Source organism: Haematobia irritans, chromosome 2, assembly GCF_050003625.1.
Source record: "Haematobia irritans isolate KBUSLIRL chromosome 2, ASM5000362v1, whole genome shotgun sequence".
NCBI classification, from domain to species: Eukaryota; Metazoa; Arthropoda; class Insecta; order Diptera; family Muscidae; genus Haematobia; species Haematobia irritans.
Window position 1 is genome coordinate 168,954,338 of NC_134398.1, and position 24,240 is coordinate 168,978,577.

Below are 24,240 nucleotides of genomic sequence, written 5' to 3' on the forward strand. Positions count from 1 at the left end.
GCTTAATATTGAAGAATGTCCAAGGAAAGTCTTGTATGGCTTTGATGCTTCATAAGGAATTGATCGAACAAATGTGAAACCAAAGACTTAAGACACAAACGTATTTGTTAGTTTCCTCACTTAGTACTTACACTTAGAGAAATAGCCGAATCCGAGCACAAGGATAAATACGTTAAGTGACACATACTAATTGACTCGGGATGAATTATACTTCCGAAATATTCATCCATATGATACACGGAAGTAGGGTTGATTAATATAGCATGCTCACTATTCTACTGAATTTTCTTTTTCCGATTCCTTTCTGGCAAATATATAAATTTGTTTTAAAACATAAATAGTATTAATAAAAAATTATATTTTCCTAGAAAATGTATTCTTTTAATTTCACCTTTTTCTGTGAAGATGAGTTTTTCTCGTGAAAAACATAAGCGCAATATACGTTGAATATAATATAAGATCTAGACATGTCCGTTTCGTCTTAATATAAATCTTTTCGTTCAAACAGTAGAGTCTTCCCAATATGCATCTATTATACATTGTTTCAAAGAACCGATCACAAAAATTTGCTAAATCAGTCGATCATATGATATTATTATTTATAACCATAACTTTAACAAGAGTCATGCCATAAATGATAAACAATCAGAGTTAATGAAATCACATTTGATTGCAAATGCTTTTTCGTCTTCACATTCATTTGCAAATTACGGGACCATTTCCACCGAAAAAAGTATCTTCATTAAGTTTCCACTTAAATTCCCACTGTTTTTCGTTTGTGTTTTGTTTTCTACACAAGAATTTGACTAAAAACAATGCCATAAACGCAAGATGTGATCAACCAAGAAAAAATTTCCCCCCAAAAAAATAATAATAAATGATGCGGCAAACATGTATGGTATAAAGCTAAAGGCCGTTTTGCTGATGGTTTTAGATTTACTTTGAAAGATATTGAGATTAATAATAAAGATGTAACTGCTGCTGTTATTGCTGCCGCTGCGTAAGCTACCACATGAATATTTGTTTTCCAAAACAAAAAATAAATATATATGTAAAGCTATACCCTTATACATCCATTCTCCATTGGCATTGCCTAAACCAAAGGAGGGATATTTAAAACTCCGTTAAATGTACAATATGAAAGCTACAACACCTTTAATGAATGAATAATTTGATTGCAACAAAGTTGTCATGTAACTGCATGGATTGGATACCTGAGGCCTATGCACTTACCATCATTGTATCAATGATGATCAATGAAGCAGAGCAATGACTTTAATTAAATGATAAACTGGCAAAACATAAAGGTAACTCATGCAAAAACAAGCAACAACAATGACACGAGAATTGGGTCAAAGAAACCATCATGAGTTAAGAAGTAAAAATGGTAAGATGGTAAATAGTTGGTCGCCATATGACTAGCTAAATAGCAATGAAATTCTTTTGACCCCAAAATAAGGTCTTAGAACAAACCGCATTGAATAACGAAAAAAGGAAAAGCTACAGTAGAGTGGAGTTGACTTTATGATACCCTAAACTAAGCCAACTGTATCAGTATGCCACCAGATTTTCTATCTAGCGAACTTCACGTGGCGCATATGCCATATTGCGATAGTCATAAGTGCCCAGCAAAAAAATTTGGAAGTTCTTCCAAAGGCACAACTTTATATGCACTTCCAGAAGATGCACTCCCATGATGTTCTTTATTTTAAGTACCCAGGAAGTTCTTTTAGTTCAATTTTTTATAACTTGGTTTTTTCATACTTTTAATGGGTAATTTCAACTTTTTTTGTTTCAAATAGGTTAAAAACAGAGTAAGAATTCATAAAATGGTACAAATCATTTAAATTTTGTCGAAAAAAATGCTAAGTCCAATCTGAAAAATTGCGATTATTTTTAAATATTTGATGTCAAACCTTCCATATAAGCGTAAGAATGCATTTAAACTCATAAAAATGTTTAAAAATTATTTATTTTTCAAAATATCACAAAATTTGTTAATTCACATCCAAAACATTGAATTCGGATCCCACCTAAAAAGAAGTGATGCAAATTCAGAGCAACGGCTGTTGAAATGGAAGACTTCCGTCCTATGACAAGCCCATGTTAAATTCATCGCTTCTGTGTCAATTTTGCACCACTTCCGGATCCAAAAAGAACATTTTCATTACTTTTTTGGCGACGCTTATTTTGCTGGGTGGCTTCACAGCAATGTGAAACGCCGTTCGAACTCGGCTATAAAAAGGAAGTCCCTTGTCATTGAGCTTAACATGAAATCGGGCAGCACTCGGTGATAAGATAGAAGTTCACCATTGGGGTATAACAGTGGACTAAATAGTCTAAGTGAGCCTGATATAACATATCAGGCTGCCACCTTACCTAACCTAACCTATCCTAGTACAGCTCTTTAGGTTTCAATATATAAATTAAATTAAATCGTAAGATGGCTCTTTATGGCGCAATATCAAAACATGGACCTATATAGCCAATGTTTGAAGTTAGACTGGCTATATAGGTTCATGTTTTGATACAGTGCCATATAGACCCATCTTACGATTTAATTTAATTTATATATTGAAGCCTTAAAAGCTGTATTCGGATAGGTTAGGTTAAGTAAGGTAAGGTGGGAGCCCGATATATCAGTTAGTTCAAAGTTACAGACAGAAACACATTCGCGTGATTACAACCGAAAGGCAGACGGACAGCGACCACGGTTGTAACAGTTGATAGAATTCTACCAAAAATTGTATAAATGCTACTATTTGGAAAATTGGTAGAATTCTTGATTTTTTGCTAGATTATGCAAAAGATTCCTCTCCAGCTTGGAGATACCTCAATTTTCTATAGAAATAAAATTTTGACAAAATTTTTTATAGAAATAAAATTTTCACAAAATTTTCTATAGAAATAAAATTTTGACAAAATTTTCTATAGAAATAAAATTTTGACAAAATTTTCTATAGAAATAAAATTTTGACAACATTTTCTATAGAAAAAAAATTTTGATAAAATTGTCTATAGAAATACAATTTTGACAAAATTTTCTATAGAAATAAAATTTTGACAAAAATTTCTATAGAAATAAAATTTTTGACAAAATTTTCTATGGAACTAAAATTTTGACAAAATTTTCTATGGAACTAAAATGTTGACAAAATTTTCTATAGAAATAATATTTTGACAAAATTTTCTATAGAAATAAAATTTTGACAAAATTTTCTATAGAAATAAAATTTTGACAAAATTTTCTATAGAAATAAAATGTTGACAAAATTCTCTATAGAAATAAAATTTTGACAAAATTTTCTATAGAAATAAAATGTTGACAAAATTCTCTATAGAAATAAAATTTTGACAAAATTTTCTATAGAAATTAAATTTCTTAAAAGAAAAATCTTTAAAAATGTTTCGAATCATTTCATACTATCAATGCCCATTTGAGTAAGTTCTCCCTTTTTCTAGAAGTAGTCCCTTGTTGGTGCAAGCTAAAAAACATTTAAATTTCGACACATTTACAATTCAAGGTAGGATATTTACTATACACCCAAAAAATTGTCGCAAATAGCAGGGGTCATTCATTCGAAAAAAAAACATGTTTTTCATACTAACTACAAAAATTTGATCGACACCTTCAAAATAAATTTTTTTCAACTCGTGGTAAAATTTCTTTAAATTTTGGTAGATTATTTATGGCACGAGTGGCAGGGTGACACCGACAAATCATCTAAGATTTTCTCCCAGATCATGACATATATGCACTTTATATAAAGGGAAACTTAAATTGCGACGTTCCACAAACGGAATTGCATACTTATTATACCCTCATCATAAATTTTGGTTCTTTTAAATGCACTGGTGCTATACCGAATTACATGCGCTTTGGTAAAAATCACAGATGGTTGTAGGATACAACCGCTATGTCAAAAATAAAACAGTATGAACCTGTATAAATCACTTTATTTATGGATCGATTAATATAGTGAAAGGTGAATACAAACGTCATAAATTGATTGAATTAAATTGAAATTCCAGGACACTCTAGAAATCAAAGTGATAGATGTGTATATATACCCAGCAAAAAAAAATTACATGCCCATGTTAAATTCATCGCATTTGCGCACCTCTTCCGAATCTAAAAAAAGAACATTATCACTACTTTTTTGGCGAAGCTTTTTTTGCTGGGTAGTGTTACACATAATATGGAAAGATAAGAATCAATTTTTTTTCTGTGACTATTAGTTATGAACCTATTTGGACCCATTATGATCCTTAAATCATTTAGCGAACGAATTAGAAGACTCTCGGAGTCTCAGCTACATTATAGAAACCATATTTGGAGAGTGGTTTATTGACTAACACTCCACCATCCCATAGTAAAAGCATAACCAAATATCCATCATATCTAGGCGCTTAAATGTTACCAACAAATGACCTCTTCAACATTGCCTAATGGTAGTGATAGAGAAGTACCCAAATTATTTATAAAGAAACAAAAGAGAAAGGTTTGCAACATAATAAACAACTTGTAATTCTTTTTGATGTTGATTTTTATATAACAATGACCAGAACACAGGCCATATCAAAAAGGCCATAAGCATGGTCGAGTAAAGTGGCAATGCCATTGCTCGAGTCATTGGTTGGTCGTAAATGAAATCATTGCTCTACAAATGTGCTGATGTGGTGATGACGATGATTATGATGGTGGTGGTGATGATCATGGCGATGGTGAAAATGATGCTGCTAAGATCCGGATGTTATAGTCCCGCATTGCAATTCTTGTCGAATTTTATGCTCGTTTTGATATCAAAATGTATGTTATACGACAATGTTTTACATGGCCTTAACTTCATGTTTGGGATGCCAAATGCACACACAAATATTCGCATATATACACATGCACATACCAAAGCTCTACTGTACTAAGGTACATCGAAATAAGGCTAAAACAAAAATAAAGTTACAGTTTACTTTGTTTTACTTAGTTAGTACCGCACGATAAGCTGGACCACATTAATTTCAATCGCTTGATTTGTAAAATGTATTCCTGGCTCATGACCAAGAATAAAGCCAACCCATGGTCCCACCAACATCATTTTGATCCTCATGGGGGTTTTCTTTTCCCTTTATCAATACTCATTTATTATGCGTCCTTTTGTTTGATTTGTTTTATTTTGGCCCTGTGCAATGCCTATACATATGGACTTGGGATTTTCAATGGATTTTGATATCATTGTTGATGTTGTTTTTTCTTTAATTTCTAAAGATCGTTCTCATTCCTTTGTAATGATTAAATATTTCGTAGAAATTTCATTAAAAAAAACTGTTTTACACGAAAAATTTTTACAAGGAAAGAAATTTATTTTCAATGATACAATGTCTCTGTTCTGCAGAAATTTGTATAGATAGTAGGAAATAGCAAGCAAAGACGAAGAATAATTTTTTTTTGGAAAAGTTTCGATTTAGTTTTCACAAAGCTTGACAAAATTTTCTATAGAAGTGAAGTTTTGACATTTTCTATAAAAATGAAATTTTGACAAAAATTTCTATAGAATTGAAATTTTGACAAAATGGTATTTTGACAACATTTTCTATGGGAATGAAATTTTGACAAATGACAATTTTAACAAAATTTTCTAAAGAAATGAAAATTTTGACACAATTATAGAAATGAAATATAGACAAAATTTTCTATAGAAATGAAATTTGTGCAAATTTTACAATAGAAATGAAATTTAGACAAAATTTTCTATAGAAATGAAATTTTTGAAAAATTTTCTATAGAACTGAAATTTTGGCAAAATTTTCTATGGAAATGAAATTTTGGAAATTTTTTCTATAGAAATGAAGTTTTGACATTTTCTATAGAAATGAAATGTTGACATAATTTTCTATAGAACTGAAATTTTGACAAAATAGCATTTTGACAAAATTTTCTATAGGAATGAAATTTTTACAAAATTTTCTATGGAAATGAAATTTTTACAAATTTTTCTATAGAAATTAAACTTTGATAAAATTTTCTATAGAAATGAAGTTTTGACAACATTTTCTATAGGTATGAAATTTTGACAAAATTTGCTATAGAAACTAAATTTTTACAAAATTTTCTATGGAAATGAAATTTTTACAAAATTTTCTATAGAACTGAAATTTTGGCAAAATTTTCTATGGAAATGAAATTTTGGAAATTTTTTCTATAGAAATGAAGTTTTGACATTTTCTATAGAAATGAAATGTTGACATAATTTTCTATAGAACTGAAATTTTGACAAAATAGCATTTTGACAAAATTTTCTATAGGAATGAAATTTTTACAAAATTTTCTATGGAAATGAAAATTTTACAAATTTTTCTATAGAAATTAAACTTTGATAAAATTTTCTATAGAAATGAAATTTTGTCAATTTTTTGTTATAGAAATGAAATTTTGGCAAAATTTTCTATTGAAATGAAACTGATAAAATTTTCTATAAAAATTAATTTAAACAAAATTTTCTAAAAAATTAAATTTTTTCCAAAATTTTCTATAGAAATAAAATTTTGACAAAAAATTCTAGGAAATAAAATTTTTAAAACATTTTCTATAAAAATAAATTTTTGACAAAACTTTCTATAGAAATAAAATTTTTACAAAATTTTCTATAGAAATAAAATTTTGACAAAATTTTCTATAGAAATAAAATTTTGACATAATTTTCTGTAGAAATAAAATTTTGACAAAATTTTCTATAAGTTCAATTTCTTGAAAAGTGTTAGTTTTCGTGTTATTTCGTACGATCAAAGTATAGTGTAAGTAAGTTCTACCTTTTAGTAAAAGTAGTAACATACCCTTGTTCTACACAATTACAATTCGAGGACAAAATGTTTAATTCTTTCGAAAAAAAAAAAAATTTCATGCGAACTACAAAAATTTGGTCAAAACAATTTTCCAAACAATTTTTTTTAAATTTGGTTTACGAGTATTTGTGGTAAAAGTTTGGTAGATTATTTTTGCCACGAGTGACAACCGTGTATGGAATTTTTTAAAATATTTTTAAGGTAGCCATCGCAAGAGAATAGTCACCGTTCACAACATCCAAACATAAAATTCATAACACCAACCGATATTTCTTTTTTTCGTATTGTTTAGAATCCACACGCGTTAAAAATCTATATACCTATAACATTTTCTAGCGGACCACTCCACAAACTTAATAAATTAGTTATCTTCTTTAGTTACTGCTCTATAATGCAATCATTGACGAATAATTTTTTTCTGAAATTATAAATTTGCAACCATTTCACAAAGAGGCATGTCAAATTTGGTGTATATCGATCCATGTTTTAATATAGCCCCCAATTTCTTTCTGGCTGATATAGCCACCATATAGACCGATCTCCCAATTTGACTTCTTGAGAACATGGAAGCTGCATTTTAAATCAAGAAGCATTTCAAAACAGTAAGAAGCTGTGCTAAAATTTGCTGTATAATTTTAGCCGTTATTTTATTGGAGCCCCATGTAGATCAAAATAGAAATCTGATTACCCTCTGTAAGTAAGGCTGAAAGATTAATTGATGTTGTAAAGAACATCGACCCCTGGCTATAAGCATACAAGATGGTGATGTTAACTATTGCAGCATGGTGTCTCCGGCTTCACAAAGAGGATTTAATTATGCCATCAAAAAAAATTAATTCACAAAGCTGAATATTAAGTCAAGATCTTCATTAAAGATTTTTTCATTTAATCCCATTTCTTTTTATTAATGATCACATAAATTGACTTCATAATTTCTCTACATGAAATTAATAAAATAATCTAAAGGATTGAGGAGAGCTAAATAAGTAAGGCAATCGAAGATTACAACAAACAATCAGATGCACACACACATATAATTAATTTTTCCCCAAGACCGACCTAAAAAGTTTCACAGAGCTTTAAATACCAGGGCCGTGCTAAATGCACCTACTACTTCAGTTATTTTTATGCTTTATATTAACTCCCTTTTTTAAACTGCACAAAATATGCCGGCTAAGAATTGTGCTGCAATCCGGAAACATTGTTTATAAACAAAAATTAATGATAGTAATTTGCAATGATATATACAATGTTGCACGGTCCCAATGAAGAATAAAGAAATAAAAGGAAGTTTCTCCCCAAATGGGGAAAGATGAGAGCACAATAGGGATGTCGTGGGGTGAAATTCACTTTTTTTCATGGAGGACAATTAATAAAAGTTTTTATGAGAAAAAGGGTTTCTCTCAACAAATCTGATAAAAATAATAGTGAACGAATTTCTATTTAATTGGAACTCGATATAAACTTTTCGCAGTCATGTTGAATTTAGGTATTTCTATGAAATATATTATTCAAGAGATTAAAATAATTCTCCTATAGAACCCCTTGATGAGACAATTAATATAAGTTTTTATGAGAAACAAGGTTTCTCTCAACAAATCTGATAAAAATATTAGTGAACGAATTCCTATTTAATCGGAACTCAATATAAATTTTTCGCAGTTGTATTGAATTTAGATATTGCCATGAAATATCTTATTAAAATAATTCTCCTATAGAAACCCCTTGAAGTAGCAATGCTAACCTATGAAAAAAAATAATATTCTATATTGCTTAACTAGACTTCTTGGAGACATTTTTAAGAATTTAATGCAAACCATTTGCTATCTTTACCCAGTTACTTATGGAATCTCTATTCTCAAGCATAACATTACCAATTCTATACAAACTTGCAAACATCATCAAAGATCTGCAAAGGACACTGTATTGAAATTGCAATTCGTTTCAATTTTTCGTTATTTATAGAAAAACGATTTACATAACGGCTGCTGCATTGATTCAATGACAACAAATTCAGATACAAACTAAATATGGTTATTTACGTACGAAGTGGTAAATGGCAGCAAGCTAAAAGTAACTGACGTACCAATAATGGTCACAATAAAACGAAATATTCTACGCGTAATGGTATTCAGTAGGTGTAAAGTAATTTCGTAGATGGCCCAATGATCGAAAATGAATGAAAAAAATACGTCTATGGTAAAAGCTAGTGTTGGTGATCATTAAGGTGATATATGATAGCCAAGTTACTTCTAATTTCTGTATATTTATTACTCTGCAAAGCAGCAGTGTTGGATAAAGCTTTTTCGAAGACAACTCTTTCAAACATATTGAAGTTAGATTACAAATAAGCACATGCGAGGACATTCCCTTATAGAAACCCTTATTAATGCTGGCTGATTTAAGATTTTCTATAGATAACAAAACTATTGAGTCATGCTGAAATAAAATGTTCGTATAGATAAACCTCTTCAGTCATACTAAATTAAATTTAGCCTACGAAACATCCTATTCAGCTATGCTGAATTAATGCTTCTTCTATAGAAAACCCTCATCAACCATGCTGAGTTAAAATTTACCTACTGAAAATCATTCTGAATTAAAATTTTGCTGTAGGAAAATTTATTAATTTATTATTGAAGCTTTCCTATACAAACCAAAACCTATTCAGCCATGCTGGATTAAATCTTTGCAATGGAAGAAAACTTATATTTATACTTGCTGATTTAAGATTTCCTATAGCAAACAAAAACTATAACGGCAGACTGAAATAAAACGTCAGTATAATAATCCGCCATTTTGATTTCAAGTTTTGCTATAAGAAATAATGTATTCATTCATAGAAAAATGCATTCATTTTTATTGAATAACCCATCAAAAAAATTTGGAGGTTCTTCTAAAGGCATAACACTTCCAAAAATGTCCTCCCAAAGATGTTCTTTATTTTAACTACACAGGAAGTTTTTTTAATTAAATTATTTATAACTCGCCTTTTCCAAATTTTTAATGGGTAATTTTAACTTTTTTTGCTTCAAATAGATTAAAAACAAATTAATAAAATGGAACAAATTATTCAAATTTTATAGGTAAAAATGCTAAATCCCTTCTAGAAAAATTGCGAATTTTTTAAAATATTTGAGGTAAAACGTTTCAGACAAGCTTTAGCATGCATTAAAAATCATAAAAAATTATAAAAATAATTTATTTGGCAAAATATCGCAAAATTTTTTAATTCACATCCAAAAGACTGAATTCAGATCACACCCTAAAAACTGATTCAAATTCAGTGCAAGGGCTGTTGAAATGGTGGACATCTGTCCTATGACAAGCCCATGTTAAATTCATCGCTTCTGCGCCAATTTTGCACCACTGCCGGATCCAAAAAGAACATTTTGACTACTTTTTTGGCGACGCTTTGCTTGCTGGGAAATAATAAATAGAAAACAAAACTATTCAGTTATGTTGCACTCGAAAAAAAATGAACTCTCGATTTCACTAAAGCCAATTTAAATTTTTTTTAGTTCATGGAATTATTATTAATAATTTATTTTTTTATCGAAATCCTTTATTTATTCGAAGTGTAATACAATTTTTTCCATTAAAATAGTTTTTCGGTTTAGACTTCTTATAAAAACGTACTCGTATGATATGATATGATATGATAGCTGAATTAATAAGTTCAATTCAAAGAGTTCATTCAGCTAAGGTAACTCATAACTCAATTAAAAAAATCCTTATTCAGCCCAAATAAAACCGCATTTTATGACTGTGAAATCTAAGATTTTTTTTTCCCGCAAAAATATAACGCATTTATCTGACCAACGTTTTTCTTTTTTTTTAGGTCACTATCACTCTCAAGGATGTAAACGATGAAGCTCCGGTGTTTGTAAGTTCAAATTATACAGAAGTATTGGAAAATATACCCCTTAATACGGTGGTAATGGTAGTTAAAGCTATTGACCGAGATGAAGGCAAAAATGGTTACATTGAATATTCTCTGGAAGGAGAAAATAATATGCCATTTAATTTGGGATCTGTTGATGGTCTACTCAGAGTTTCTGGAAAACTAGATCGTGAATCTCAAACTGCATATACCCTAAATGTTACAGCACGGGATGGCGGTGAACCTTCAAAGTCGACAAAAAGTCAAATTCATATAAAAATCCTTGATGAAAATGATAATGCTCCAATTTTCGAACCGAAACAATACACTGCCTCAGTGGCTGAGAATGCCAGCATAGGTGCTATGGTTCTACAGGTATCAGCCACCGATATAGATGATGGAGCCAATGGTCGTATACGTTTCTCCATAGTGGCTGGCGATGACAATCGTGATTTTATGATCAGTGAAGATTCGGGTATAGTACGAGTTTCCAAAAATCTCAACTATGAACGTAAATCACGTTATACCCTCTCCATAAAAGCTGAAGATTCTGCTGCAGATCTAGGTTTAGCCTATGATGATGAAAAAGGTCGTAATAAGCTAATGCATCTTTTTGAAAATCGTTATGATTTGGCTGAATTGACAATAATCATAACGGACATTAATGATAATCCACCAATATTTTTGGATTCACCTTATATTGCCTATGTCATGGAGAATGTAGTGCCACCCAATGGTGGCTATGTGCTGACGGTGCAGGCCTATGATGCTGATACACCACCTTTTAATTCGCTGGTGCGTTATTTTCTCAAAGAAGGCGATACCGATCTATTTCGTATCAATGCTTCGACTGGTGAAATATCGTTGTTGCGTTCTCTGGATCGAGAGGCCAAGTCAGAGTACACACTGACACTAGTAGCCATGGATACGGGTAAGTTCAAATGAAAATATTCATAATATGAGTGGGGAATATGAATGTGTATTGAAGAAACGTTTACCTCATATTTATCTACTGAAAGTCATATAATAGCATTTATGGAGATGGTAAGGTTGAAAAACGAAATTCAAGATAGTTATACACTAGACAAAAAATACACCAGAAAAAAATATTTTTAAAGAGCGGTAAACCAGGCCGATTGCTATCGGCCTGGTTTACCGCAAAGGCAAAGCACAATACACAATATAAAAAAGATGCGGCAAATGTTTTCATTTTAATACAAATTGCTAATTTTTTATCTTATTGAACAGTTCAAACTTTTATCACCAAAAAAAATTTCTTTGTTTATAGCACGCACAGTTTTTTTCTCTAGAACAAATAGCTTTACGCTTCAAATATGATTATAAGTTGTACAATCAAATTTGTTATATATTTAAAATTACATTATTGCCATGCTCGGCTCCATTTTCTTGGAACATACTATATACGTAATCGGCGTCTTTAGCCCAATTGAAATATCCAAGAAACAATCAAACTTATATCTCTGAGAATCTGAGTACTAAAATATACTTAAAATTTTTTTGTGTGTATTACAAAACTATTGATTATTATCTTGGACAACAAGTGTTCATTCATGTAATGGCCATATTTATGAGCTTTTGGTTTTCCTTCTAAAGCATATGCAAAAACCAACCCAAAATAAAGTCCATAAAATATAGGAATTTAAATGGCAAATCGTTGTAATATTTAAATCAGTAGTAAATACACTTCACTCACATAAGCCAAATATCAATGACGATGGTTGCAACGATGACTATGGTATTTCCACTGTCCAAAAGCTCTGCCCGATGATGAGTACTGAAGATGATGATGATACTTTAGTGGTCACTTTGTTTCCCAAAATGATTACAATCGTTTCAGTCAAAAAAAAAGGAATTTTATTTTGCCTTAAAGGCTTCCACATTTTTTCTTCTCTCCATTTTAATGTTCAGCTACTTCGAAATGCCATGTATTCATGGGTTTCAAGTGATAAGGCCATATAGCCATAAAATTGGATCGTTACACATTTTGCTTATAGTAATGATCGATATCAATATTATTTTGAAATATGTCTTAAAGATTATAATAATCGTGAAAGGAAGCAGCAGCTTGTAAGTACATATACAACCCAAGAACCAGATCGCTTATACCAGGAAGATAACAAAAAGGTGAATAGAGTTCAATTAGTTTGGTTAGGTGGATGATATTATGACAATGCTATCATTATAATAATTTTGTCTTACAAAAAAGCATATATTCTTTATCCTGAGGGAAAATCGAAGCTTGGGAATTTGTCATCGCATAGTAATCTTCAAAAAAAGGAAAAATTGGTTCTTATTATTATGCTTACATGAGATATAATGTTAAATGAGATATAATGTTAAAAGAAACAAGTATAAACAGCAGTAAGTTCGGCCGGGCCGAATCTTAAATACCCACCACCATGAATCAAATATCATAGTTTACTTTGAAAACTCTTCGTCGTATCGGGTTACTTGATAATACGAGGACGGTTCGGAAATTTCTTAGCCTATCAATCAAAGTCCAACGCTAGCAATTCTATCCCTTGATTAAAATAGCTTTCCTCAAGGTCTTCAAAATAGTGGTTTACAACTGTAATTGTATCTTCATTTGAGGTAAAACGCTTGCCAGCAAGGATATTTTTAGATTTGGGAACAAGTAAAAGTCTCTGGGAGCTAAATCAGGAGAATAAGGTGGGTGGTCAAGCAACTCGTACTTTAATTCGTTGATTTTAGCCATTGTTAAAACACTCTTGTGTGCTGGTGCGTTGTCTTGATGAAAAATTATTTTTTTTTTGTGTTGTAAGGCATTAATATATACTCAGACAGTCAACCTGCAATAAAATCCTTGGACTAAGTGTTCCTCAACTCGAAAACGGCCATCGACTGCCGCAAATCTCTCAATGAGATGGCTGAGCAGCACAATATTCACCTAATATGGGTGCCTGGCCATAGGAACATACCGGGGAACATCGAAGCAGATGAGCTAGCAAGGCTAGGAACTACCTTACATATTCCAGGGGAACTAGAATTTGTTGGTATGCGTCTGGCTACCTGCAAGCTCTTACTGCGTGAGAAGGCTGTTATAATGGCAAATGTTCGATGGGAGAATTGCAAGGGTTGTAACGACACCAAGCAAATATGGCTCCATTTAAACTTAAACCGCACACTAGATATGCTAGTGTTCTCGAGACGTCAGATATCACTCCTGATATCTGCTAAAACGGGTCGCTGCCTGATAGGCGATTTTGCAAAAACTATAGGCGCGAAGTATAATGACTATTGTATGAGCTGTCATGATGCGGAGGAAAAGGAATCAATTAAACCTCTTGTGTGAGTGTCCTGCATTTTGTGTAAAGCGCAAGCAACTTTTAGGAGCATATAGTTTCAGATTACTGGCGGATCTGGAAATCGTTAACTTAAACAGTCTGCTAATGTTTTTGGAACAATCTAGTTGGTTCAGCGAAGAAAAATAATCGAGAAGGTTCAGCGGTTAAAACTAGAAGTGCCCATATGTAATAGGTACTTTTAGTTAATGTGGTATCACAATGGACTGAATAGTCTAAGTGAGCCTCGAATTTGTACATTTAATTGATCCAAAAGGTTGCAATAGTACTCTGAATTTATTGTTTTACCCCTTTGCAGATAGTAAATTAATAAAATACCTTTGAAGTCCCAAAACAAAAAAAACGTTGCCATAACCTTACCAGCCGATTGAATTGTTTTTGCCTTCTTTGGGGCACTTCCTCCAGCTTCAGTCCACTGTTTGAATTGTTCTCTTGTCTCTGGAGTTTAGCGGTGGGTCCATGTCTCATCAACAGTTATGAAACGACGCTTAAAATCCATTTTATTTCGCTTAAAACGATCCAAACAAGCTTGAGAAATGTTCATTCTTATGCGTTTTTGATCAACTGTTAACAAATGCGGCACCCATCTTGCAGAAAGCTTTTTCATCTGTAGTTCTTCATGCAAAATTAAATGGACTCGATCATTTGAGATATCCATGATATTAGCAATTTCACGCACTTTTATTCGTCGATCATTTAATACCATATCGTCCACTACGTAGTTCATCTTCAATGCTTGTACGACCACGTTTAAATTCAGCAACCCAATTTTTTACTGTTGCATATGAAGGAGCACTTTCACCTAACACATTCACCATATCATTATGAATTTCTTGTCCCGATAAACCTTTTTTATGTAAATATTTACTGACAGCAAGCATTTCTAATTTTTCCATTGTAAAAAAAATTGCGGATGCGTCTTTTTTGAACACCTGTTTCTATATGAAGGAGTTGCCAGATCGAAACAAAATTTAACATGTGTTCATTACAGAGATGGAAGTTTCCAAAACACTTAACTTGTGTCTGTTCATACCGCGCTTTTTGTGCTAGGCTAAGAAATTTCCGAAATGCCCTCGAATATAGAAACACTGAACGAAGAGTTTCTTTTCTGAATAACGAAATTTTAGACAAGCAAAGTTTTCTTTTGAAACAAATTTGAGAGACAATCTATGAATCGCTTATCAAAAGTTCGGATAGTTTGCTCTAAACGAATAAACTTTATACGAAAGGGAAATTTCGTTTGTCTAAAATTTCATTCCGAAGGAAAATATTTTTTCTTTGGGTGTACCATTAAGCAGTTAAATCGGTCTATATCGAAATCGGATAAAAACTAAGGTTTCTATAAGCCCAAGGAGTTAAATCGCGAGATCGGTCCATGTGGGGGCTATGCCAAAACATGGGTCGATACACTCCATATTCGGCTGACCTATTTGTGGTCAGCCGGATTCTAGAAGTCCTAGAAAAAATTCCGGAGGTAGGTCTATATGGGGGCTATACAAAAACATGGACCAATACTCACCATTTCCGACACACCTCTTAATGGTCCTCAAATACCTCTAGAATCTCGATTTCAGACAAATGGGGTAAAAATTACAAATTCTAGAAGCCCAAGAAGTAAAAACGGAAGATCAGTCTATATGGGGGCTATACCAAAACATAGACCGATATGGACCATTTGCGACACACCTCTCTATGGTCCTAACATAAGATGCCTCTGGATTACTAATTTCAGTCAAATTGGATAAAAACTACTATTGGATAAAAACTACGATAGGGCGATCGGTCTACATGGGGGCTACACCAAAACATGGACCGATACACCCCAATTTACGTCTAGACTTTCAATTTAAAGCAAATCGGATAGAAAATATAGTATCTAAGACGCCCAAGAAGTAAAATTGGGAGATTGGGGCTATACCAAAACATGGACCGATACACCCCAATTTCGGCACACCTATTATGATCTTAAAATACTTCTAGATTCCAAATTTGGCAAATCGGATAGTAAATACAGTTTCTAGAAGCCCAAGAAATAAAATCGGGAGATCGGTCTATATGGGGGCTATACCAAAACATGGACCGGTAGGCACCATTTTCGGCACATCTTTCTGTGGTCCTAAAATAGCCCTAGATTTATAAAATCAGGCAAATTGGATAAAACCTACGGTTTTTATAAGCCCAACACCTTAAATCGGAAGGTAGGTTTATATGGGGACTATATCAAAACTTGGACCGATACGAATCTATGCCGACAAAAAACGAATCTATGCCAAATTTCAGGACGATAGCGCCATTATTGAAGGCTGTAGCGTGATTACAACAGACAGACAGACATGCTTATATCGTCTTAGAATTTCTCCCTGAGCAAGAATATACTTTACTTTAACATATATAGTCGGAAATCGATATTTCGATGTGTTACAAACGCAATGGCAAACTTATTATACCCCCATCGCCATTCTATGATGATGGGTTTAAAAAGGTGTATTACACCTTTTTTAAAATTCGGCATTACTATTCCCAACATAGCGGATAGGAAATATATTAACTCCATCCACATAGAATAAAATTAAATTTTATATTTGAATTTTTTTTTAAGAAATCATAAATTTTCAGATAAGACTATACGACTATACACATAGAAATCTATGTATAATGGATATTAAATCATCATGGTTTTATCATCGAAATGGGGTGTTGCTTATCACAAAGCCTTAAAGTTGTCAATATTTTTTGCATCCTTTCGAATCATACAACAAATGAAAAGCCATTCAGAACCTCCAACCAATATGATTTTAGCACTTTTACATAAAAAGAAAACACCTTTCACTATCTTAACATATGAATCTACCCGATTGCAATGTGCTTATGCAATGTTCTTATGTAGATGACCATTTCAACATGTTAGCATTCCTTTGCGCTTACTTGAATATTGGTTATTTTGCTTGTTCATCGTTTGTACCCTTAAACAAAAATACATTTTGATAATTACTGTAATTTGTTTAAACTTGCTCGCATGTGATTTCAAGTCTCTAAGGTATTGGGAAACGAAGCACTGATGTGATTTTGAAGCATCTAGGTATGGACTCTAAACACAGAGAAATAATTTTGTTCAAAATGCAAGGTCTTTTGAGATAATATCAAAACAGAAAAACATAGGATAGGAAATTTGTCATAGATTTGTTTCCTTAAAAGAAAATATTACAGAAAATATTTTTGTTGAGAAATATTTCTTTGGAGAGAATTTTATAAAACTTTTAGAGAATATTTTATAATTTTTTTTTTTTCTTTAGATGAAATGTCACTGAAACTTTAACCCCCATTTTCATGATGCTCCGTTAGTGCTACGTTTGCTAACGAACTTTTAAACCGTACTATGTACATATCTCTTATCTTGCCTATATATATTCCATATGCCAGTTAGGAACTTAACTGCTAAACATTTTTCAGTTAAAGTTAACCGGAGAGAATATATTTTGATTTTACTTTCTGTTAACTGGGTGTTAAAGTATAACGAAGATACATTAAAATTTCATAAAAAATGTCTTAGAGAAAATTTCGTAGAATCTTTTTCGTTTCTTAATTTTCATCGTTCAATTCATTCGTTGGAGCCACCGTGGTGTCCGCCTTGCATACAAGGATCATGGGGTCAATCCCAGTTACAACCGAACATATCACAATGGACTGAATAGTCTAAGTGAGCCTGAATCTTAATCGGGCTGCCACTTTAACCTTTAACAACCGAACCGAATCAAAATGTTTTTCAGCGGTGAATTATATCTCAGTAATGCTGGTGACATTTCTGACTATTTCAAAGCTTCCCTAAGTGGTTTCACCTTAATGTGAAACGTCGTTCGAATTCTTCTATAAAAAGGATAAGATCCCTTGTCATTGAGCTAATCAATCAATGAGATGGCCATAGACGACGAGTGTGACATTCTGACTCCAGTAAAATGCTCCTGGGAGAATGGAAACCCAGAACAGATTCCAGAGGGAAATAACTGCTACACCGATGGATCGATGAGGGATGAGAGGACGGGGCTGGGCGTATATGTGGAGGGCCCAAACAAAAAGATCCTATTCCGATTACCGGGCCCCAGCATAAAGCTGCAGGCACAAGTGCGTGTCATAACGAAAAGTGATAAATGGCTCGGAAATGACAAGAGGCCACAAAACATAAACATTTTCACAGATTGTCGGAGTGCAAGAAAGCAATAGCAGACATTACGGTTCCATCGCGAATCGCGACCGTGGGAATAATGACAGAGTACTTAGAGCACATGTGTGGCGAGTTTTAGGGGTGATAAGACCTTGGATTACTACCTATGTCACTGCTTCGCCTTTACTGAAGTTAACCATATCGGAGAAGAAATTGATTCGGAACCTGGCCCAGCTGGTAAACGGGGGCTGGAAACAAATTAGGGAATTCGTTCCCATAATAAATGGAGGGTACTATAGAAAGTAGAAGTTAGAGCACACAACAAACCGAATGCTGGCTTAGGTGTATGCCATGCGACCGGACAAACTGAATCCTGTTTTCAACCTAACCTAAAAGAACATTTCACAGATTTTTTTATAAGAAAATATTTCAATAAATTTTGTATTTAGCCGTTTAATTTGTTTATGTGTATTAAAATGCTACTCTTCCACCAGTTAGCAGTGTACACTACTACTATCTCAACATACAGCAGCAAAAGTAGCTAATACCGTTCCACCTATAGAATCATATATATTATTCATTTGTATGCATAGTTTAGAGCCTTATGGTGCTTTTGGTTATTTTGTGATTATTTTAAAGTGTAAGTTTGACAAATATACTTAAGCCAAAAGAATTCTGCTTTTTGGAGTTGAATGATGTAGTGGGTTTATATTGTTTTTTGTTCATAGCTCCCGCAGAAGTGCCTTGCAAAGTTTTGAGTGCAATATAATTTATTGTTTAACATAAACCTGATGGCATATTATATGTGACTGATGATCGCTTTGTTTGTGGCTTCCTCGAATCATCTGCTTAATGTAGAGTTTTACATAGGCCATCCATTGCTATGAATATTTTGCAATAATATAACGGAATGGAAAATATAAGAATTGTGGAATAAAAACAAATAGTTGGTCTAGCATTAGGTTGATATTAATGGAAGAATGATACAATGAAAACCAAAAAAAAATCCACTTTAGCCCTCAAAAACAAAAAAAGCATTATGGGGATTTATTTTTCAACATACATTTAACTCTCTTTTCCACGGTTTCCTTGAAAAAAAAAATATTGGCATTATTGGCTCTACTGCTGAAATGTTGTTAGCTGGGTCTAAAGAGCTGGCTAAAGAATTACAAAAAAAAAAACAAAATTCAGCTTTCTATAAAAGATTTTTTAATAAAAAAAGTGGATGACACAAGATTCTTCGGAAGGTTGTGCGACAAACTCAAAACTCAAAACTCTATTATCAGACGAAAGTCATCATTGAAAAAATTTGGTGGACATCGCCAGTAATGATACCGACTTTAGTCCAGTTCGTAGCAAACAAGTGTCCTTCATGTAGCGAACAATAATTATGGAGCTACCCAGCAAAAAAAATGGAAGTTCTTCCAAAGGCACAACTTTAAAAGCACTTCCAGAAGATGCACTCCCAATGATGTTCTTTATTTTAACTACCCAGGAAGTTCTTTTAATTCAATTTTTTTTCTTGGTTTTTTATACTTTTAATGGGTAATTTTAACTTTTTTTGTTTCAAATAGATTAAGAATTCATAAAATGGTACAAATCATTTAAATTTTGTCGAAAAAAATGCTAAATCCAATCTGAAAAAATGAATTTTTTAAAATATTTGATGCCAAACGTTCCACACAAGCGTTAGAATGCACTAAAACTCATAAAAAATTTTTAAAAATTATTTATTTGTCAAAATATCACAAAATTTCTTAATTCACATCCAAAACATTGAATTCGGATCACACCTAAAGGAGTGATGCAAATTCAATGCAACGGCTGTTGAAATGGAGAACTTCCGTCCTATGACAAGCCCATGGTAAATTCATCGCTTCTGCGTCAATTTTGCACCACTTCCGGATCCAAAAAGAACATTTTCATTACTGTTTTGGCGACGCTTTTTTTGCTGGGTATGTGAATATTTTTTCTTTATTCCTATACTAATTTTTTATACCCTCCACCATAGTATGGGGGGGTATATTAACTTTGTCATTCCGTTTGTAACACATCGAAATATTGCTCTAAGACCCCATAAAGTATATACACCCTCACAAAAAATTGCTTCTGTAACATATACTCCCAAACATATTTTGCTTCAAGCATATACATTTTTGGGTATTGCCCAAACATTTATATGTTTGATCTCTTCCAATATATAATATGTTTGAAAGCATATTGGTCTAAACAATATATGTTTGGGTAGTCTAAGTTCCAAACATTTTGTATTTTTGCATCCAAATTCAATAATGTTGTCTTCCAAAAAACAATATGTTATTATGTGAACATATAATATGTTTGGAAGCATTTTGCACCCAAAAATATTATATGCTTAAAACAAATTCTCCCAAACAATATTGTGCTCAAAATTTTATTTATTTATTTATATATTTACAATCATAATGAATTATGAAAATAAACAGGTAATATAGGTGCTAACAACATAGGTTTTCGACCTGAATGCTCAAAATTTTGTTTCTGCCTAATTGTATATTCCCCCACATCTTTCTCACTTCCACGAGATTTTTTAGTTCTTAGCACCTTTTTCTGTAATACAAACATTGTAGAAGAAATTATTCAATTTTATGATTTTTATTTTATTTTAATTTTACCTTTTGCCGGACGGGGATGCGAACAGCAGACCACACAGTTTGTAAGGATCAAAGAAGTAGCTGATCAATTGCCCAAGGAAAAATAAAATGTTAATTTTGTAATAACAAGCAATAATCACCAACTTAATTCAATATCGCTCCCTGTTAAATAGCGCTCCAAGCTACTAAACACATATATGTTTATAGGCTATTTCTAAATTAATATATGTTTGCATCCAAGCATATTATATTTACAAACATTTTATGTCCCAAACATAATATGTTCTAACATATTAACATATATGTCCCAAACATGTTATGCTAGTTTATGAACATTATATGCTTGCACTCAAAAATATTGTGTTTAAAAATTTGTGTACGAAACATATAATGTTTATAGCCAAACATATGAACAACAGCCTTTTTTATCCGTGTATATTCTGGGTCGTGGTGAAATTCTGGGTCGATCTAAGCATGTCCGTTCGTCCGTCTGTTGAAATCACGCTAACCTCCGAACAAAAGAAGTTATCGACTTGAAACTTGGCACAAGTAGTTGTTATTGATGTAGGTCGGATGGTATTGCAAATGGGCCATATCGGACCACTTTTACGTATAGCCCCCATATAAACCGACGCTCAGATTTGGCTTGCAGAGCCTCTTGGAGGAGCAAAATTCATCCGCTCCGGTTGAAATTTGGTATATGGTGTTAGTATGTGGTCTCTAACAACCATGCAAAAATTGGTCTATATCGGTCCATAATTATATATAGCCCCCATATAAACCGATCCCCCGATTTGACCTCCGGATCCTCATGGATGAGCAAACTTCATCCGATTCGGTTGAAATTTGGTACGTGGTGTAAGTATATGGTCTCTAACAACCATGCAAAAAATTGATCCATATCGGTCCATAATTATATGTAGCTCCTCTATAAATCGATTCCCAGATTTGACATCCGGAGCCCTTTGGAAATTCACCCGATCCGGTTGAAATTTAGTACGCGGTGTTAGTATATGGTCTCTAACAACCATGCAAAAATTGATCCATATCGGTCCATAATTATATGTAGCTCCTCTATAAATCGATCCCCAGATTTGACCTCCGGACCCCTTGGAAGAGCAAAATTCACCCGATCCGGTAGAAATTTGGTACGTGGTGTTAGTATATGGTCTCTAACACCCATGCAAAAATTGATCCATACCGGTCTTAATTATATATAACGCCCATTTAAACCGATCCCCAGATTTGACCTCCGGAGCTCTTGGGGGAGCAAAATTCATCCGATCCGTTTGAAATTTGGTACGTGGTGAAATTTGGTACATTGCGCTAGTATATGGCCGCTAACAACCATGCCAAAATTGGTCCGTATTGGTTTATAGTTATATATAGCCGATCCCCAAAAATAATCTTCCAAAATTTTATTCCTATAGAAAATTTTGTCAAAATTTTATTACTATACAAAATTTTGTCAAAATTTTATTTCTATAGAAAATTTTGTCAAACTGAATTATATACGAGTACGTATTCAATCGGCCTTTTTTGTTTAATATATAACCGTATGGACTAACTTACAATTTAGAAGACGGTGTTAAGAAGTTTTAAGACACTTTGCCATCGGCAAGTGTTACCGCAACCCAATTAATTCGATTGTGGATGCCAGTCTTTAGTACAAGTTTCTATGCAATCCATGGTGGAGGGTACATAAGATTCGGCCTGGCCGATCTTACGGCCGTATATACTTGTTTATTCTTAATTTTTAATGTCATATTACCATAAATTTTATGAATATTTAAATTTTTGTAGAATATGTTATATATTCTTTTATTTCATATTAAACGGATTTCAGATGATATAGATTTTAATTCATGTCATTTGTTTTGTTTTAGTAAAAATTCATCCACGTTTCCTCACGAACGTTTCCTTGTATTTAATAAGTTTTTGTGTACATTAGTTAAATTGACTAAAAAATGGTGAAGCAATTACACATAAGTGAAGTATAGATTTACTGTGTTTCCACAAAATAGTGCAGAATTTCTTAAAACTTGTACATTTTACCACAAATGCGGCCACCATGGACTTCGTATGGCGCTAAAGACATTTTTTGTATAACTCCAAATTATTCCTTAAAACTAGAAAATTTTTTTAAAAAAAATAATTGAAAAAAATTTAAATCTGAATTTGACAAAAATCATTTAAGTCCAATAAATTTTCTTGAATTTGTCGAAAAAATATTTACTTATTATTGTGACTCAACTGTATGTCGGCGTTTGTAATACAGTTTAGTTAAATTTTTCTGAAAATAACCTAATTTTTCCCTCCTGATGCATTCACTGTTTTTTGAGTGAATGCCGTGAATATCACCTTTCCTTCCGATGAAATGATCTTCGTCTTCTATGGACTATATTAGACTGGTAGAATTCATTGTTTCAATAGTTCTTTGGTTTCTGTCGAGAATATTGTACCAACTGGAAGAAGTGAATCGGTCTGTTTTCATGATGTTTTTTGTTGCCAAATGAGGCAGCTTATTCTACAAATCATTCGGCGGTTATTTCCTGCGTCTGATTATTTCACTCCGATCAAGGTTAAGAAAAGGTTAAAGAAAGTTTACGATTTATATATTATTTAATGTTTTTAAGTTTAACTTTTATTTGTATATTTAATATTTACCTCAATGAAAGCACTTCGCCGCAGTATATGAAATTTATTGTCATTTGTTCTAACATATTATTCGTGATCGAAGTACACTCATGTATTTTCTACTTTGTATGATCCATAATGTCAATTGGCTGCCTTAAGAAATTCAAGAAGACAAACAAGAACATTTGTAGAAATCCTACATTCTCATATAATGCAACATTCGGTAGTGTGTGTGTGTGTGTTTTTTTTTTTTGAAAATTTTAACACACCACGTTCAATTTATTATGTTTTGCAATCAATTTACATGATTCATTTGCTTTTGAGGCGAATTTCTCTCTCTCTCTCTCTCTACTGTATGCAATGGATGTCAAAACATGCATCCCTTCCGCTGAAAGTATAAAATAAAAAAATATCTTCATGCCACCTCTGTAGAATAACAGAAGTCACCCTAAGTACAAAATGGTAAAACACTGTCCACTGCCAATAATAAATTATTCAAGACAATTTTTCAATGTACTACGTATGTACATCGTTCTCCTCGTCATCATCATCATCATCATTGTAGTCGTCGTCATCATCCATACAATGTTTGTGTCTTAAGTCTTTCGTTATTACATGAACATATTACGGCGACTTTATTGTTTTTTGGGTACTTCCAAAGAGCTTTAACATATGCGTGACATGGAGAGTAACGTCAATTTCTAGACTATTCAGATGGTCAAAGCATAGTCATAGCTTTTTGGAGAC

At 32.5% G+C, this 24,240-nt stretch overlaps 1 protein-coding gene across 1 annotated transcript in view; it reads left to right on the forward strand.

The window, feature by feature from the left end:
• Window positions 1–24,240, forward strand: part of ft (cadherin-related tumor suppressor fat) — a 516,929-nt gene that overhangs the window by 457,049 nt on the left and 35,640 nt on the right. The window contains exon 6 of the mRNA XM_075296804.1: window positions 10,679–11,651. Within this exon, the coding sequence (XP_075152919.1) occupies window positions 10,679–11,651 (973 nt within the window). The remainder of the gene's footprint in view (window positions 1–10,678; window positions 11,652–24,240) is intronic.